At 42.5% G+C, this 17209-nt stretch overlaps 1 protein-coding gene across 1 annotated transcript in view; it reads right to left on the bottom strand.

The window, feature by feature from the left end:
* LOC139721313 (transient receptor potential cation channel subfamily M member-like 2) overlaps positions 1-17209 on the bottom strand; it is a 433859-nt gene that overhangs the window by 161979 nt on the left and 254671 nt on the right. Inside the window, exon 19 of the mRNA XM_071632667.1 lies at positions 15153-15330. Within this exon, the coding sequence (XP_071488768.1) occupies positions 15153-15330 (178 nt within the window). The remainder of the gene's footprint in view (positions 1-15152; positions 15331-17209) is intronic.

Raw genomic sequence — 17209 nt, 5'->3', positions numbered from 1 at the left:
AGAACTATTCTGATATAGGTAAAAATCTGGGTCTTAGTAAAAGGCTCTGTGATTGACTGAATTATTTCTCCAGGTGCAGGTGAGTTTCGGGTCCTGGTTTCCATAAAATTGGGACTGAGATGCTGGTGGTTTATGTAGGCTACTTTGGAAAAAAAGAGAGAAGTGCTATTTTTAGTGCTCCCCTGACAAAAAATGAAGCCCTGATTTTGAGTTGGTCAACCCAGGCACAATAACTTAACTTCTAGGTGGCCCAACACAGTTTTGGATGGTCGTTACCACCTGGGCCACCGCCAATATCGAACCCTGACATTCTATGCGATATGCCTTTTAAGTCTCCAGGATCTCTTGACACCAAATTTGTGATGTCTGGGCATGCAGTTTTGAAATTATGCATAAATATGTACATGTATGAAACACCAAAATTTCCTAAAATATGTGCATTCATGATTGCACAATCTCAGTGCAAATTGTGCTATCAGTCAAATTTCATTAAAGCATGATAATTGATAGATTAAACGAGAACTTACCTGTTTGTAGTTTGATCTCAATTATATGAGTAATATTACGGAAGGGATTACGTTGACAAGAGAGAGACCCGCTGACGCAATGCGCAGATTCCCCAATATTCGTAGAAAAACCGGTCATGGCTAACGAAAACATAGATCAACGAGAACTTTCCACTGTAGTTTGAATACACAGGGAGGGAAGGGAGGGACGTAATCCCTTCCGTAATATTACTCATATAATTGAGATCAAACTACAAACAGGTAAGTTCTCGTTTAATCTATCAATTATACTTCGTAATTCCGTCAGGGATTACGTTGACAAGAGATTTTAAAGCCGTTAGCCATGAACGGCATATGTAAATTAATGGCTTATCTATGCAGTAGGTATTTACCTGCATTAAATGTGACCATGCACCTCAAAACAAACAAAAAGTCGCCAGACATGAATTTTTAGTTAAGACCATATTCTAAAATGGCAGACTTTATGCTTTAAAATGATGTATAACTCAAATCAAATGGACTCTCCTAACCTATCTAAATATTGGAAAGAAAGCACAAACTCAGGAAAAGTGTGAACTGAGAAAAGAGGCTCTGAAGTACAGTGTCTATTCAAGCGCTTAATCTTTACCAAACCGGGCTGGCTGTGCGATGAATGGGACAAAAAAACAGGAAGTAAACCACCAGAGTAGCAACAATGAAGGGATTATTAGATTAAAGTGAAATTAAGTATGCCTCATTAACACATACTGTTCATAATTAATGCCAACTTTCAAAGCAGTAGCACTGTTTGTTCAAAAGTTTTCAGAGTTGAAAGTGAAGAGTGTGGACAAGGTTTTTCAGAAATGAAAAAGGGATTCTAAAGACACACCTAATCACACTATTCTACCAAAAATGTTCGAGATAAACTGCTAAAAAACACACTTTTCTGCCCGTTTTATGATACCAAATTTTAGCATAATGTAAAAGAAGACCCGTTCTTTCAGAAAATATGAAAAAGTCAAGTTCGGCTAGGTTGACCCATTTCACTTATTTTCAGTCCTCACGCAAAATTAATGTGTGCGACTTTATGTTCGTTTTGAGGTGCACGGTCACAAATGGCCCTGTAGTCAATGTGGGGCTGGCTGCCATTAATTCTGGTGGTACAGCTGTGGATTGCTTTGCTCAGGATCACAGCTGCAGCATAACTTCTCCTCGTTTCCAGTGGTTTGTTGTAGAAATTTCTAAATGTCCTTTCTCCAGCCCAGCCTGCTTGTGCCAGAATTTGACTGATGGGCAAATCCGCACACCTTGCGGCTGATGTCGTAGCTGCTCGGGTAGAGTGGGCTGCGTAAACCTGAGTATTTATCCCTGCAGCTGAAAGCGTGCTCTTGATCCACCTGCCTATGGTTTGTGATGTCACGCGATGATGAGGCTTCTTGAAGCTAATGAACAGGTAGCGCTCCTTGCCTCGTAATGTGCTTGTTCGCTTGATGTAGTGCTGCAGATAGTTCACCACACACAGTCGTCTGTCTGGTGGGAAGGCCCTCATCGACAAATTGAGGTTAGCGTTGCCTGGCCTGCTGTGCTTTAAGAGGTCCTTGAAAACAAATTGCGCACCGCTGGTTTTTAGCTGCATGTGGTCGAGGTGAAGATTGTGCAGTGACTGTACTCTCTGCGCAGAAACTAAGGCCATTAATGTGCACAGTTTCCAGGTCAACACTTTCAAAGAAAGTGTCTTTGCAGGTGCCCACCTACGAAGTTTATTAAACACTATGTTCACATCCCAAATCTCACGATATCTGGGTAATGGTGGGCGAAGATGAAAAACACCTTTAACGAAACGCGAAATGAGTGGATGTTTTCCAACTGGACAATTATCCTCCAATATAAAAAACGAAGAAAGTGCACTACGTGCACTGTTGATAACACTGTAACTACAACTTTCATCATAAAAAAGAACACTTAAAAATTCCAGCACGTCCTTTGCTTGTGCTGTTAGATAGTTCAAACTACGCTTTGTACAAAAGGACTTCCATTTCCTGATGTAAACCCCATACTGCTTTTTTGTAGATTTTCGCCACGATGCTGCGATGATGTCAACTGTTCTTGAATTCAGTCCATCTCTGCTTAGGGGTTTTCGCAGCACCTGAAACAGAGCAGATCAAGTCTGTCATGCAGGGGGTGAGGTTCTCCCGTTCCCGGGAGCGTAAGCAACTCTGCACTATGTCTTAATAACATTGGTCTTTCAGTGGTCAGGGACATTAATACAGGGAACCATGGTTGGGTGGGCCAGTTTCGTACAACTACGATGCCTTTTGCTTTGTCCTGCCTAATTTTTTGTAGGCATCTTGAGATAAGACAGAAGGGAGGAAAGGCATAGAAATCCAATGGACCCCAATCGAGTGTGAAGGCATCTACATTTTCTGCCTCTGGGTCTGGCTGCCATGCTACATATCTTTCTACTTGTTTATTTAGCCTTGATGCAAACAAGTCGATTTCTGGGGTACCATAGTGACTGGCAATTTCCTGGAATTTTGCTGGATTTAGCATCCATTCAGACCCATCATTAAACTGTCTTGACCTGTGGTCCGCTTCTACATTTAATTTTCCAGGAATGTGGGACGCAGTGATCCAAATGTGCTTATGTATGCACCATTTCCAAATTTCTTTTGCGGCATCATTACAGTTAGGGGACTTAACGCCTCCCATGTTGTTTAGGTATGCTACAGCTGTAGTGTTGTATACACGCAGCAAAACATTCACATCTCTTAGTTCTTTGCAGTACGACTTGAGACCATGCCCAGCCGCAACTAATTCAAGATAATTGATGCCACTATGCTTTGCATTATGTAGTTCCTTCTCACTCCATCTTCCCCCAGTACTACTGTGGAGGTTTGTGGCGCCCCATCCTGCCCCACTGGCATCTGAGCGCAATTCTAGATCTGCTTTCTTTCTTTGGATTGGTGCGAAGGCAGTGTGAATGTTCTCTACCCACCACTGAAGCTCCTGTTTTGCTTCGGTGGATAGTTCCATTTTTCTATCAAAGTGACCTTTGTTTGCCTTCAGAGCTTGAACTTTGTCCTTTTCCAGTTCACGATAGAACAATGGACCATACTGTACTGCCGGAAAGCTTGCTACAATCTTTCCGATCACTCGTGCTACTTGCCTAATTGAAGGTCTATTCATATGTAGCAAGTTAGCGCACAGATCTCTGATTTCTGTCATTTTTTCTTCTGGCAGACTGATAGACATTTCTACAGTGTCAAGCATAAAACCAAGGAATTTTATTTTCCTGGTCGGATAGAGCACTGATTTTTCTGGGTGCACCACAAACCCAAGATGTGTGAGAAGGCTTACTGTTGTAGCTATGGATTCCTTCAGTTTCGCTTCACTTTCACTGATCAGTATGGTATCGTCAAGATATCCAATAACGATGTGGCCCAATCTTCTCAGTGTTGCAAACACTGGTTTCAGTATTTTAGTGAACAAACGGGGGGCTGAGCTAAGCCCATTTGGCATTGCTTTGAATTGCCAACACTGGTCACTGAAAGTGAAACGTAGGAATTTTCTGTCTCTATCATGTACTGGGACTGAATAGTAGGCATCTCGAAGGTCGACTGAGGCTAAGAAATTGTTTGGAGATATCAATTCCAGTACTTTGTGAATATTGTCCATCTTGAAATGACGATACACAAGATACTTGTTTAACTCTGACAAGTCCAGAATTAACCGTATGCCCCCATTCTTTTTGGGGCGTGGAAATACATTAGAGATGAACTCTCCTTCCACATGACTGCATTGCTCAATAACATTTTTTGTCTGCAGATTTCTGATTTCTTCATGCACACGAGCATTGTCAATTGGATTTCTCCGAAAGGAGTGAGGATTTCTTGTGCTTGTAGGGGGGAATTTTCCCTCCTTAAATTCCAATTTCATGCCAGAAATTGAGTTCAGAATGAATTGATCATGTGTCACTGTCCGCCAGTTATTTCTAAATAGCCTCAGTCGACCTCCAATAGGCCTATCGTGTTTCAATGTACTAGATCTAGTGCCAAGTCTAGTGTGATTAGGTAAGCAGAGATTACTCACCGTTTCGGCGGTATCGGCTCCTACTTCCTCCGATGGGAGTGCCCCCCTCGCTGGGCTGTCTGTTGAGTTGCCTGGCTCGACGAGCTCAGCGTTTGTGTGTGAGGTGGTGGCTGCCTGCCCCTCCTGTTGTAATTCTGGCCTAAAAAAGGTCCAGCAGTAGATCCAGCTACCGGTCTGTTATATGCAGCATGCTGAAAACCGCGTCCTCTCTGTGGATACGGCCTACTGAGCGAGCGCTGATACGCCGCGATTGGTCTCGCCCTCCCTTGCGATTTCATGACTCCAGCTGCCGCTAGCTGTTGATCTTTCAAGTCCTTGACTTGTTTTCCTAGATCGTCTCCAAACAGTAGACGGGTAGCAGGGAGGGAAGGCTTACACAAATGTGCAAATCTAGAGTTTATGTCTGGTTTGATCAGCTCCTTACGGAGACAGTTGAGCTCGAAATTCGCGTTGCAAATCAGAGCGAGGGCATCTTGCTGCGTATCAGACATGCGACCTGCTGAGAGCGATCTTGTGAACGCATTTAATCCCTTTGTAAGCGATTTTTGCACCCGTTGTAGCTTTAAATCCCGACTCTTGGTCGCTGGTGGCAGAAAATCCCAGATAGGCGGATTTACTTTGGGTACATCGATGAGCTGACAATTGTTTGGAGAGGGATACTTTCCAACCACATTCTCCAGAACTTTCAGTTCGAGTTGGTGAGTCATGAGATAGGTAGTCGACTTTGCCACTTCATCGTCTATTGGATCCCCAATGTCAGTTGGCATCGCGAATTTAGCTGCTATGGTGGGGATCTCAAACTGTTCCACTTGGGACTGCGGGATCTGCTCTGCGTGGTCGAATCCAGACGCAGTATCGTCGTCATGATCTATCATGTACATATCCAGTTGCCCAGTGGGCGAGTTATCCGGCAAGTTCATGTCCGCGTGTGGCGCGGTTGGATAGTATGCACCTCGCGTACTCATATCTTGCTCGCCACTGCCCGTGGCGGTCGCCATGTTGGCCGGCGAACGCGATGAATTTGCGGTCGCTTGTGGTAGAGCTTCGATCACTTTGGAAAGCAAACTTTCCATTTTGTCAAGCCTTTCGGCGAATTCAGTCATATGAGCAGAAGTTTTTTGCTGTGAAGATCCCGCTACGGTTTTGGCAGTACCTTTCTTCACCTTCGTATTACTGACCGACGAAGTGATCGTCTTCTTCGCGGTGTTACTGATAGCTACTGCGGCCTTGCCGCTTGCGTGTTTTTCTACCGGGTGACTTACACTTCGACTAAGAGACTTTAAGTTTCAATATTCCACTAAAGCGCTAACCTATTCTTGAGGATCGCGCCGATATTTTCAGGGGAAAAAACGGGCATCCGAAGCCGTGCTTCAGTGCAAATGCGCCGTCAACGAATTGGGGAATCTGCGCATGCGTCAGCGGGTCTCTCTCTTGTCAACGTAATCCCTGACGGAATTACGAAGTATAATTTCATTTTGTTTTTTCAAAGATCAAAATCAATCAATAACATATCTTCATGCTTGGAACAGTGTTGCTGACAACTTTCATTTTAGAAGACTTGTTAAGGGGTAAACGCTGCATTTTGAAGTACAAATGTCCTACTTGGCACAGATGTTCTCTCTAGCATTTTGAAATTTTTTAATTCAGAGAGACACTCTATGCAAACTAGCCTTAATTTGCATAATTTATGCAAAATATGTAAAAAATATTTTAAGATATATATGCTTCCCATAGAACTGTATGTTCAGTATCTAACACTTTATCTACGAGAGAGCTTTACTTACCTATCCATATAATTGCCATTCTAATGCCGATTGCCCCCGGTAGCTAAAAAATTCTTTGAACCCCCTGTTGCCCTGGCAACAACAGGGAAACCCCTAACACACTCCCCAATATAGGCCCATGCGCACGCAATCTCTTCCTCTTTCGATGCCGGCGTACAGGCTGAAACTGCAGAGCGGGGAGGAGGGGGGACCCATAGGTAAGTAAAGCTCTCTCGTAGATAAAATGTTCGATACCGAACAAACATATCTACGTCATTTCGCTTTACTTACCTATCCATATAATAATTGGCGGATTCCAACAAATCCGAGGATGGAGGGACTGCGGGAGAGGCTTCATTGGTAAGGATATTTTCGCATCTTACTGATCACGGCTAAGTAAGCTGGCTCCTCGTTGAGGCAGGAGGTTCAGTCAAGAAAGGAAACTACTTCTTGCTAGGGCAAGAAAGAACTGCGAAGGCAAAGGAAGCCTCATTCGAAATCACATCTGATAAGCAGCAGGATGTAAATGTGTTGGGATTATGCCAGTAGGCGGCCTTTAGAATGTCTTCTAATGGACTCCCTGAAATAGAGCCCAGGAGGAAGCCATACCCCTAGTATCATGGGCCCGAACCTTCTGGGTGAGGATAGAAGTCGTACCCCCATGGCCTGCACTATCCAACATGAAATAGTATCAGGGGAGACCGGGCCATGGGGAGAATTGATACTGACGAATAGATTATCTGAAGTACGCAATTCCTTGGTTCTGTGTAGATACCATTTCAAAGCCCGCACTGGGCACCATAGTTTGTCTTGGGAAATTGAGGACAGAGTCTTAAGAGAGGGAGTGAAAGTCTCACCTGGCGAAGAATTCATGGTCTGGTTCTTAGCCACGAATTCAGCATGAGGAATAAGTCTAACCCCGCTAGTTTCCCAACGAATATGTCAAGGTTTAGTTGAGAGAGCATGCAGGAAACTGCGTCTTCTCCCACAAGCAACTGCTAAGAGAATGGTTTTCGTGGTTAGATTAGCAAGAGAACTGCTATGCATAGGCTCAAAGGGAGCCTTAGACAGAGCACGCAAAACTCTCGATAAACTCAAGAAGGACTCAGTTTCTTCGGGGGGGGGGGGGGGGGGCTAGACAGAAAAAGATCGAGATTTCATTAATCTAGACAAGTGTGTTGAAGAGCCTACCGTCTCTCCCTCCCCAAAAACCTTTATGCAAGGCTGAAATAGCAGATCTGTAGCCTCTGATGGGTGAGAAGGCTAAGCTTTTATCGAATAGGTGCAGGAGGAATTCAGCAATCTCACCTACAGGTGCTGTGGAAGGATCCACCTTCTTATCGTTGCACCATTTGAAGTATTAATGTAGTCTAGAGTCATAGGTAGTCCTTGTTGTCGATCTACGGAATGTGGAAGATAGCTCTGATGCAGCCCTTCCAGAAAGGTCTGCCTGGGATGCGATTTTCCGAAAATGACCCATAATGTCAGCTTTAGATTGGGCACGTTGGTATGATGTGTTGTTGTCCCTGGTTGACATAGAAGGTCCTCCCTGACCTGAAGTATGACTGGGGGAGAGATCAGGAGGTCCACCAGTATGGAAAACCAAGGGCGTTTCGGCCACCAAGGTGCTCTTAAAAGGAGGGTCGCCTTGTCTGCTAGCACTTTCTGTAATACCCTTGGTATCAATGCAAAGGGGGGGGGGAATGCATACCCCAGGAAACTGTTCCACTGCATTGTAAATGCTTTTGTCATTAGAGCTGCTGGATCGTTGTGTTTCGTGCAATACACTGGCAGCTGTTTGTTCAAAGTTGATGCGAACAGGTCGACTTGGGGAGATCCGAACTTGTTGAAGATCTGTTTGGCAATGCTTGGATTGAGTTGCCACTCTGTGGGGAGATAACTTCCCCTTGACAAGAAATCTGCCACATAGTTGTGTTTTCCTGGTATGTGAGAGGCTAATAGGCTCGTCTCCACAGAATCGCACCAATCTAGAATGTCTAGAGTGAGGTTGCACAAATGTTTTGATCTTGTGCCCCCCTGTTTGTTTGCGTGGGACACTACTTTGAGGTTGTCTGACTTTATCAGAACCGTTTTCCTCCGAACTCCGTCTTTGAAGGCATACAGAGCATTCTGTATCACCTGCATTTCTAGAATGTTTATGTGCTGACCTCTTTCCTTTTCTCCCCAAGTTCCTTGAACTTGGTCCGAGTTTAGCACTGCACCCCACCCCATGTTTGGCGCATCTATGAGAATAGTCAGGGAGGGGACTGGGATTGTGAAAGATTTTCCCACCTGTAAGGTATTTGGGGTAATCCACCAATGAATTTCATCATCGGATCCCTTTGCGGGCGATACTGACTCAGAAAAGCCATTTGGATTTGCCTCATCTTCCTTCTACACTCTGGGTCTGTGTCCAAGAGGCTTGCAAGGAGGCCCAAAAACTGCAGCCAGTACTTGGCCTGAGCACGAGACGTGCTTCGCAGAAACCCCCCTACTTGATGTACCTTGTCTATTCTGTGAGAGAGGGGTCGAGCAAGGCGTAGTTTTAGGTTGAGTTTGGCGCCAAGAATTCCAGCTGGGACTTCTCATAGTTTATAAGAAAACCTAGCTCGGTAACCAGATCTAGTGTTATGTTTAAGTGATGGCGTAGTGTGTCTGCAGTGTCTGCTACTACAAGCCAGTCATATAGATAGATGAAAATTCGGATGCCTCTTTCTCGTAAGTGGGCTGCGATTGTCTGTACAATTCGTGTAAAGATGCGGGGTGCAGTCTTGAGACCGAAGGGCAGAGCCTGATACTGGTACATTTTGTTTCCCACTGCGAAACTGAAGAGATGCTGTACATCGCGAGCAATGGGGACGTGAAGGTAGGCGTCTACTAAATCTATGGAAGCCGCCCAGTCGTTTGCTTTGATGAGAGGAAGAATGTTGCGAAGATTTTCCATTTTGAAAGTTGAGTTCGAAATGTATCGGTTCAGCTTTTTTACATTCAACACCATGCGAAAACCACCTTTTCATTTGGGAGTCAGGAAGAGTGGGGAGATTACAAGATGCCTTCTTGTGTGAACCAGTTTGATTGCCCGTTTGATTAACAAGGACTCTATTTCTTGGAGGAAGACCCCTCTTTTTCTCGGGTTTGTTGGCAGATTGGTTTTCTTGCTTATGTTTGGAAGCAAATTTGGGTGAGTCAACTTGGGTACATATCCCTTCTGGATTATTGAAAGCACCAATTTGTCTGTTGTTATCTGTGACCATTGATGCGCAAAAACTTTGTGTCTGCCCCCTACTGGGGCTTGCCCTAAACACCGTTTGAGAGAGTCATAACTGCAATGAGTGGTCCCGCTGGGAGGCAGAGGACTGCATTTTTTTTTTGGGGGGGGGGGGGTTGAGTGCTGTCCCCCGATCTTCTGAGTGGTCTTCCACCACGCTCTCTCCCTTCTGGCCTGCGAGAATCGAATGATGGCCCTTAAGACCGACTGTACGGTTGTCTCCGATACGAGAAACCTTGGAAGAGCCACCTTCACTGAGGGATCCTGACCGCGGAGGTATTGGTCCCTCGAGGGTCGAAAGGAGCGGTTGGGTTTGCTCAGCTTGTAGGGGGTCTTGTCTGCTGCACAAGATGCCGCGATGGTGTCCTCCATTACCTACTGAACTTTCCAGTGAAGATATCTGGGCCCGCGTAAGGCAGTTTTGCGAGTATGGTGTCAGCCTCTTTCTCTAGCTTGAGCTGTTCCATCACTTGAGTTCTGCGAAATTTGGAACACAGTAATGCTGTTCCGGCGGCCTGTTCAAACTGAAGGTCCGAGATACGGAGAAGTAGGTCAGAAATCTTTTTCTGATCCTCTTTGTCGATAGCTAGGCCGTCTGCCTCCCCTTTGGACTGTGATAAAGGTAACTCTGGTACGCTGCTAACCTCGTAGAGGTGCATGCTACCTTGGTCAATGAGAGCAATCTGCGAGTCTGTCTTTCTGAATGACCCGCGATCTCATTCCATTGAAATTGGTTTTACGGGGGTGCTAAATACAGCATTAAAGTCCTTATTGTCGAAGCCAAAGCCAAAGGGCGAGTCATATCGGCGTTGAGCATGAATTCAGGGATGAGTGAGCCAGTTTTATTTATAGCAAGCAGCGCGAAAGGGGTGTCGAGTTTCACTGCACTGACTGGGTCCCTGGCTATGAGTAGAACAATTCAGATTCCAGGCAAAAATAAAAATCGGCTTGGTATCCCCCTTTTCCCACAGCATTGGTATGACTCGGCCTTTAACTGAGGACAGTACTTGACAAGTATTACAGCGGCTGCTGTCTGACCGTCCCTTCTACCCTGTCCTCGTTTTGTTGTTTCTTTTTCTCGGAAGATAGGTTGATCATCAGTAATAAAAAAAGGCTTTCCCCGACCCGTCTGATCTGACGGAGTGCACTGAGAGAGACGATGGGAAACTCTTGTACCAGTATGATCGTACGTCTGCCCAGTTTCCTCGCAACAAGACGCTATTTTTTGGGGGGGGCGAAATATCAAACTCATCGTCGGAGAAACCACCCAAACTGATCGTTGGTTCACGAGAGTGGGTAGCGAGAACCACCCGATTATCTTCCCCCCTTGCGAACGGCGGAGGAAGAGGCCCTATGTCGGGTTCGGCTTCATGATTAACGAAGTATGAGGGCCGAATCGGTGTGGCCGACGGACCCGGAGGAGGACGGAGCTCATGATACAGTTGCTTGAGCGGGATTCCAGGGGCCTGTCGCATCGCCCGCCCGAGTGGGGAAAGGTTCCCGGAGGATAGCTGACAGATTGTTGTAAGGCCAGGAAGACCGAGGGACCTGTAGAATCGTCCATCCGTGTGGAAGGGTTCCTTGGTTTCGTCTATGAAAAACCATCTGTAAAAAGCCTGCATGAAGAAATTACAAGCCATTGTGGGGTCGATCAAACTGGCTGGTGAGAAACTCGCCGTTAGCAGGCTGGTTTGCGTTCGTGGACTCACTGGTGCCCACCGACTTAGTCAGCTGGGCCAGGGTAGATTTGGTAGGCTTCACAGCAGGAAAAACCACTATTTGAAGGGCTGGTTTTTCGGCCGGACAGGAAAGAGAGCGAGGAACACTCTTAGATTTACTTTTGCTCTTTTTCCCTTTCTTGGGAGGTGGTTTGGAGGCAGAAGGCACAGGAATGCTAGACCTCTTCTTTGTGCCCTGCTCTGCTTTAGCAGGTACGGTATTAGACCCAGACTTCGATAGGTCGCTGTGGACTGCCTCCGGATTTGTGTTAGTGCGGGGAGGCGAAGAACATGACGAGTTAGGCATAATGCACTAGAAAGGGGAGCAAAACATGTAATCAACCAAAAATAGGCTAAGGTAAGAAGCCGACAGAGATCAAGTAGAATAGAACTACTGCATAAGACTGATCGAAATCCGGATATAAGGTATAAATGGAAAGATCTTATCTGTCTTGTGGAGCTACTCCTCGTGGGCAAGTACTCATCACGAGCGGCGGCAGAAGAAAGAGGAAGAGATTGCGTGTGCACTGGCCTATATAGGGGAGTGTGTGAGGGGTTTTCCTGTTGTTGCCGGGGCAACGGGGTTCAAAGAATTTTTTAGCTACCGGGGGCAATTCTTATAGGCATTAGAATGGCAATTATTATACCGATAGGTAAGTAAAGCAAAATGAAGTAGATATGTCTTATTTGGTAGAAATATTCTATAGAATATGGGGAAACTATCCTGTAAATTCGATTTTATATCTATGCAAATAAACATGAAATTTGCACAATTACGCAAGTTACTGTGCAAAAATTTGTATTTTTGAAAGAATTTTTAGCCTATTAAGCACTGCATTATGTAGTACAAAGTTCTAACCTGGAATGAATGTTCCTTGGCTCAAAAGCAATTGATTCATCTAAAGAGAAAAACCGTCTCTATGCAAACAACCTGTAATTTGCAATATTCATATCAATACCTATACACAAATAATCAGGAACAAAACAAAAATAAATGTCTTAATCGCTTTGAACTTAATATCCAAAAAAGCTAATGAAATAAGACAATATTCTAGTAACAAGTGTCTTCAGTTGCTTAAAATTGTTCCATAGTATTTACAGTACTTTGATATTTTATGGATAAATTATATAAATAAGTACACAAGCTAGGGTGGGAAAAATAACAACTGAAAGTGACACTCTTTATATATGCATAGTGTATAACGGTACACTGGAATCAGCTCTAATTCAAGGAAATTGGAACAATATTGTTTACAAAGGGAACTTTTTCCCTTAAAATTATTACAAACTAGAAAAGCACTCTGAGAGCGCAGACCTCCGCCAAGCATGCAGCCCATTTCCACCCGCACCGATCTTGTTTGAGATCAGCGATTTCCACCCATACGTCCTGCATTGTGTGCTGAAAGCCCCCCTGATTTCCCAATATAGAAGCCTTTGTTACGTCATAAACCCTCAGCTGCACAGCGCGCCTCGCCCTAGAAGAAACTAGAGCACGCGGTTTGAGTGCGCGCATGCAAACCTCAAATACGCGCAGCATGAACTCCCAAGTTCATTGACCCAACCTGCCAAAATATCAAAAAGCCTTCATAAATTCCCCCAAAATTCTCGGATCACTACCAAAAGTTAATCGTTTGTTACTTATGTCATTCTCAACCTTTCCTGCAAGTTTCATCACAATCTGTTCTCTACTTTTTAAGTTATTTTGCACACGGACAAACGAACGAACCAACTAACAAACAAACCAACGGTAACGAAAACATAACCTCCCCCCTTGGCGGAGGTAATAATCACTACCTACAGAAAGTGTGAATTGTAATTTTTATATTTGTAGGGCAACCCTGTGAATTAGAGGTTTGTTACATCGAACTGATTAAAAACGTGTAAAATTATGTGGATGCAAGGGTATCTGCACACATTAAGAACTTATAGGTTTGAGGTTAGAAACAAAGTCTATTCATGGAAAAAAATGTCCTCAGTATGAGCTGCTATGGCACAGAAACCGTGTGTGTGAGTTTATGCACCTTATTTTCCTTAATTTCAACATTAAATCAAAGCAGAAATGATATATTCATTGCCATAAAGTATATTTGATGATAACTTACATGTTCTTTACCAAAAATGTGACACTTTGTAGCTATAGTTATTGAATTGGTTTTGTAGAAAGATGTCAGAGGTTAACCCCCTTCCCCCAAGAAAAATTATACAGGTAAAAATGTAAGAGGTAAAAGTATCAGAGGTTACTTATGTGTGCATCAAGAATAATTTTCATGCGACCTTTATTGAATGCAATGACTACCATGTCACTGAATTCCTTTTCCTTTCCTACGTTTCAAGAGAAAAGAAACACTTGAGAGGGAAGGATTTAACATTTTGTCTTATTATCAACTTTCCAGATTTTGTTTTATTTCATTCTATTCATTTATTTTCTCTTTTGAGAAAGCGTAGCAAGTAATAAAACACAATGAGCCTTTTTGTTGTGAAAAGGAGAGATATTAAATATTCCGGTAATCACTAACCAGTATGAGGAAATTTGTACTCTTTGCAATATTACTTGGCAGTTGCCCAAATAGTTGATACATGTATGTATCACCATTTTTGTAAGGGATGGGGAGGGGAGGGAGGGTGGCGAAAGTCCTCAATATCCCAACACCCTTCCTCCTATACCTATGTAGTTTAATTTACATTGTGAATTGAGCATACAAATTGAATATATAATTTGCATAATTTATGCATTATCTGGAGAATTCGAGCACAATGCGATCATCACATGAATACAACAATTGATGTTATGTGTTACTTGAAGGTTGCCTCGACAATTGAGGTTATTTGGTTAAACTTCTCCATCACTTTCTGTCTTGAAATTTGTTCAAAGTAAGTTTTTCACTTTTTGCCTACTGGGGACTTTGGTATATTCAGGTACACATTGTATGCACAATATGCTAATTAGGTGGTATTTGCATAGACACAGAATTTATATCTTATGAACCATTTCCATTTGACCCAAGGAATATGTGTACTAGATTGTACTTTTTATCATAAAATGCAGTTCCTTAACTGTAAGAAAAACTTCAAAAATGTTTTCACTTTACTTATTTAAATTATGATAATTAGGTGGTAGTGATCACACATCTTCAAATCATTTGCATTCTGTTCTCCTTGTTTCATAGAATGTTTCTACTGAATTACATATTTGTCTCGGATGAGATATTTGAGGGTTTTTTAAATATTTTTTACAAATCAATTTGCATAGATTATTCAAAATTAAGGATTATTTGAATGGATACAGATTGCCCCTTTGGATGAAAATAATTCTAATTGCCTTAGTGAATATGTGTGCCAAATAGGACATTTGTACTATAAAATGCAGTGATTGCCCATATTTTTTGCTCTTAGCAAGCCTACTAATAAAAAAAAGATAAAATGCCAAAAGTTGAAAAACAAGGAAATACGTAAGAGATATATTAATATCAGTTTTGATGGGACAATTTTTAGTCACTAAAAATTGTTTAGAACACTACATAGAAGATGTAAATGCCTTTTTGGAGCTTTATTTAGTGATTTTGATCAAAAGTCTGAATTCTACACATATATTACGCATAAATTAGCATAAATGATTATCATTTGATAAATAAACTCAACAAGTTTGTAGATTACATGGCAGGTAATGTGTGTGCTAATTTGTGTTGCCATTGTGCAGCTGATGGCCAAGATCTGGGGGGCGCGGGGCGGGGAGAGCCCTGGCTCTGTCATCTACCTACTAAATAGCCCGGCCTAGCTAGGGCTACTAAATGATTGATTGATACAACAAATGCATGATTATGCAACTCACCACATTGTGTCGAAAGGTTATCATTGGAGCATCATAGAAGAGCTTATATCGCTGCCACCATGCCAGCTCTACTCCACTGTCTCGGATATCCAGCTGAGCGTTCATCAAGCTGAATGTATCTTCATCATCCTCCACCTGAGGTCCATGACCATTTTTCTCATTCTTGTTATCCAGTAATCTTCAAAAACAGTACAAGGGATGTATAGAGAAAAACAAATACCCAATAACCAGAGCAATTCAACTGTCCTGCAGTTGACTTGGATGCCTCCATTTTTCATGAATACACTGTGTGCCATGACAGTACAGTACATTACCCTTCATTAACATTTTGATAAAGTTCATTGTTCTTGACCACTTAGTAGGTACTGACTTCTATTAAACCTTCTCTGCACAAAGGAAATATCTTCCGATTCTTTTTGATCCACTACATCGAATGACAATATCACTGAACTGATGTAATTGTACACTATATGTGACATTTGGAATCTAACTATGACTTTTGAGCTTTCATTCCCATTTCAGTCAACTTAAAAAAAAAAAAATCAATTCTTACCAGTTAATATCACTACTAGACATTCTTTTCTCTAATTATGGTTGGAAAGATGACATTTTTAAGCAAAAGTAAAGGTCCGTGTTCAACCCACAAATGTAGAAACGCCCACTACTGTAGAAAACCACCCACAAATGTAGAAATTGAACAGCGCCTACAAGTGTAGAAACCCCCACTAATGCACAACGTCAGTTGGTGTTTTGACATTAGTGACATTAGAGACATTTGTGGTTGAAAGTTTCTACATTAATGGTTGATGTTCTTCTACATAAATGGGTGTTTCTACATTTATGGGTTCAACAGTCCCCTTTGACCTTGAGCTTTTACTTCCTGTTACCATAATGTTCATGCAAATAAATTTCAATTAATTTCTACCCTGTTTCCCAACTTATATCACAATTGGACAGTTTCTTTTTTAAATTCCAGTAACTACTGACCATGGTGTTTGACCTTTTATCCACATCATATTCTTGCAAGTAATTTTCAGTCTATTCTGCCTTTTTGAATATCCATAAGCACAACAGCACTACTGGAGAGTCCGAGTAGAAGAAATAAATGGAAATGACATTTGTCGTTGTTGTTGTTGTTGTTGTTGTATGGAAAAGCACAATGAGCTTTCATTTTTCACCCTTCTCACTTCATATATGGGTGAGAATTTTGAACGATGTACAATTGCCAATTTTCGCACCTTATGACATTCTTTCCCTTAGAACACGCCAGAATGATCTAAGAAACCAGATTTTTTTCATGTCATCTCAAAGATTGGTAGATTTAATTTCAGGAAATGTATGGTTTGGTTGACTTTTGCCTGATATCTTTCATTTGACAAGGACTTAAAGCGTAAAAAAAAGGTACAAATGCCGTTTTCACAATAATTTTTGTTTTTCAAACTAATGATGTGCCTTTTTTATGGTATGTGGCATCTAATATCTGACCATGTTCTGGATCTGACATATCATGGGTATGTACCATAAGATTATAAGAAGTTTATAAGCACGTATAAAATTACAGAGAACAATTGAAATATAAAAGCCCTAAACGGACGAACGTCCGTGATGCTTTTATTACTATAGCTGCTGCAAATTCTACTTTGTTGTCCCAACTGTAATGTATACGAAAATTTGGTGTTCCACCTAATGAACACATCCTGCAAAAATTGTACGTCTGCTGGCTGTACATGGGACGTAACATTCTTGTATGCAAAATTATACTCAGTTTTCGTCACGGACGTGCCTTCGCTATTTTCTAATAAAGATCGTAGGCCATTCAACGTTATTGGCGATATTGTTCTGAGTCGTAATCGACTAAGATCTAGCCACACGATAATATGTTTGTTTTGAGTTTCTGTCCATCCTTTGTCAAATAGGATCCGAAATTATATTTTTAGACGAACGTCTGAGAAAAAAAGAACGTCCGTGATGATTAGAACGTTTTCGAGTGGGACACCATCTTGCTTTGATGGCGAAGGTACATTTTACCTTTGGTTCTCTAGCCGAGGAGCTGAATG

This window comes from Diadema antillarum, unplaced genomic scaffold, assembly GCF_040938485.1.
Source record: "Diadema antillarum isolate AM-2024a unplaced genomic scaffold, OU_Dant_1.0 scf00000001, whole genome shotgun sequence".
Taxonomy (NCBI): Eukaryota; Metazoa; Echinodermata; class Echinoidea; order Diadematoida; family Diadematidae; genus Diadema; species Diadema antillarum.
Note: the sequence above shows the minus strand (reverse complement) of the source record. Positions and strands in the feature narration are given on the sequence as shown.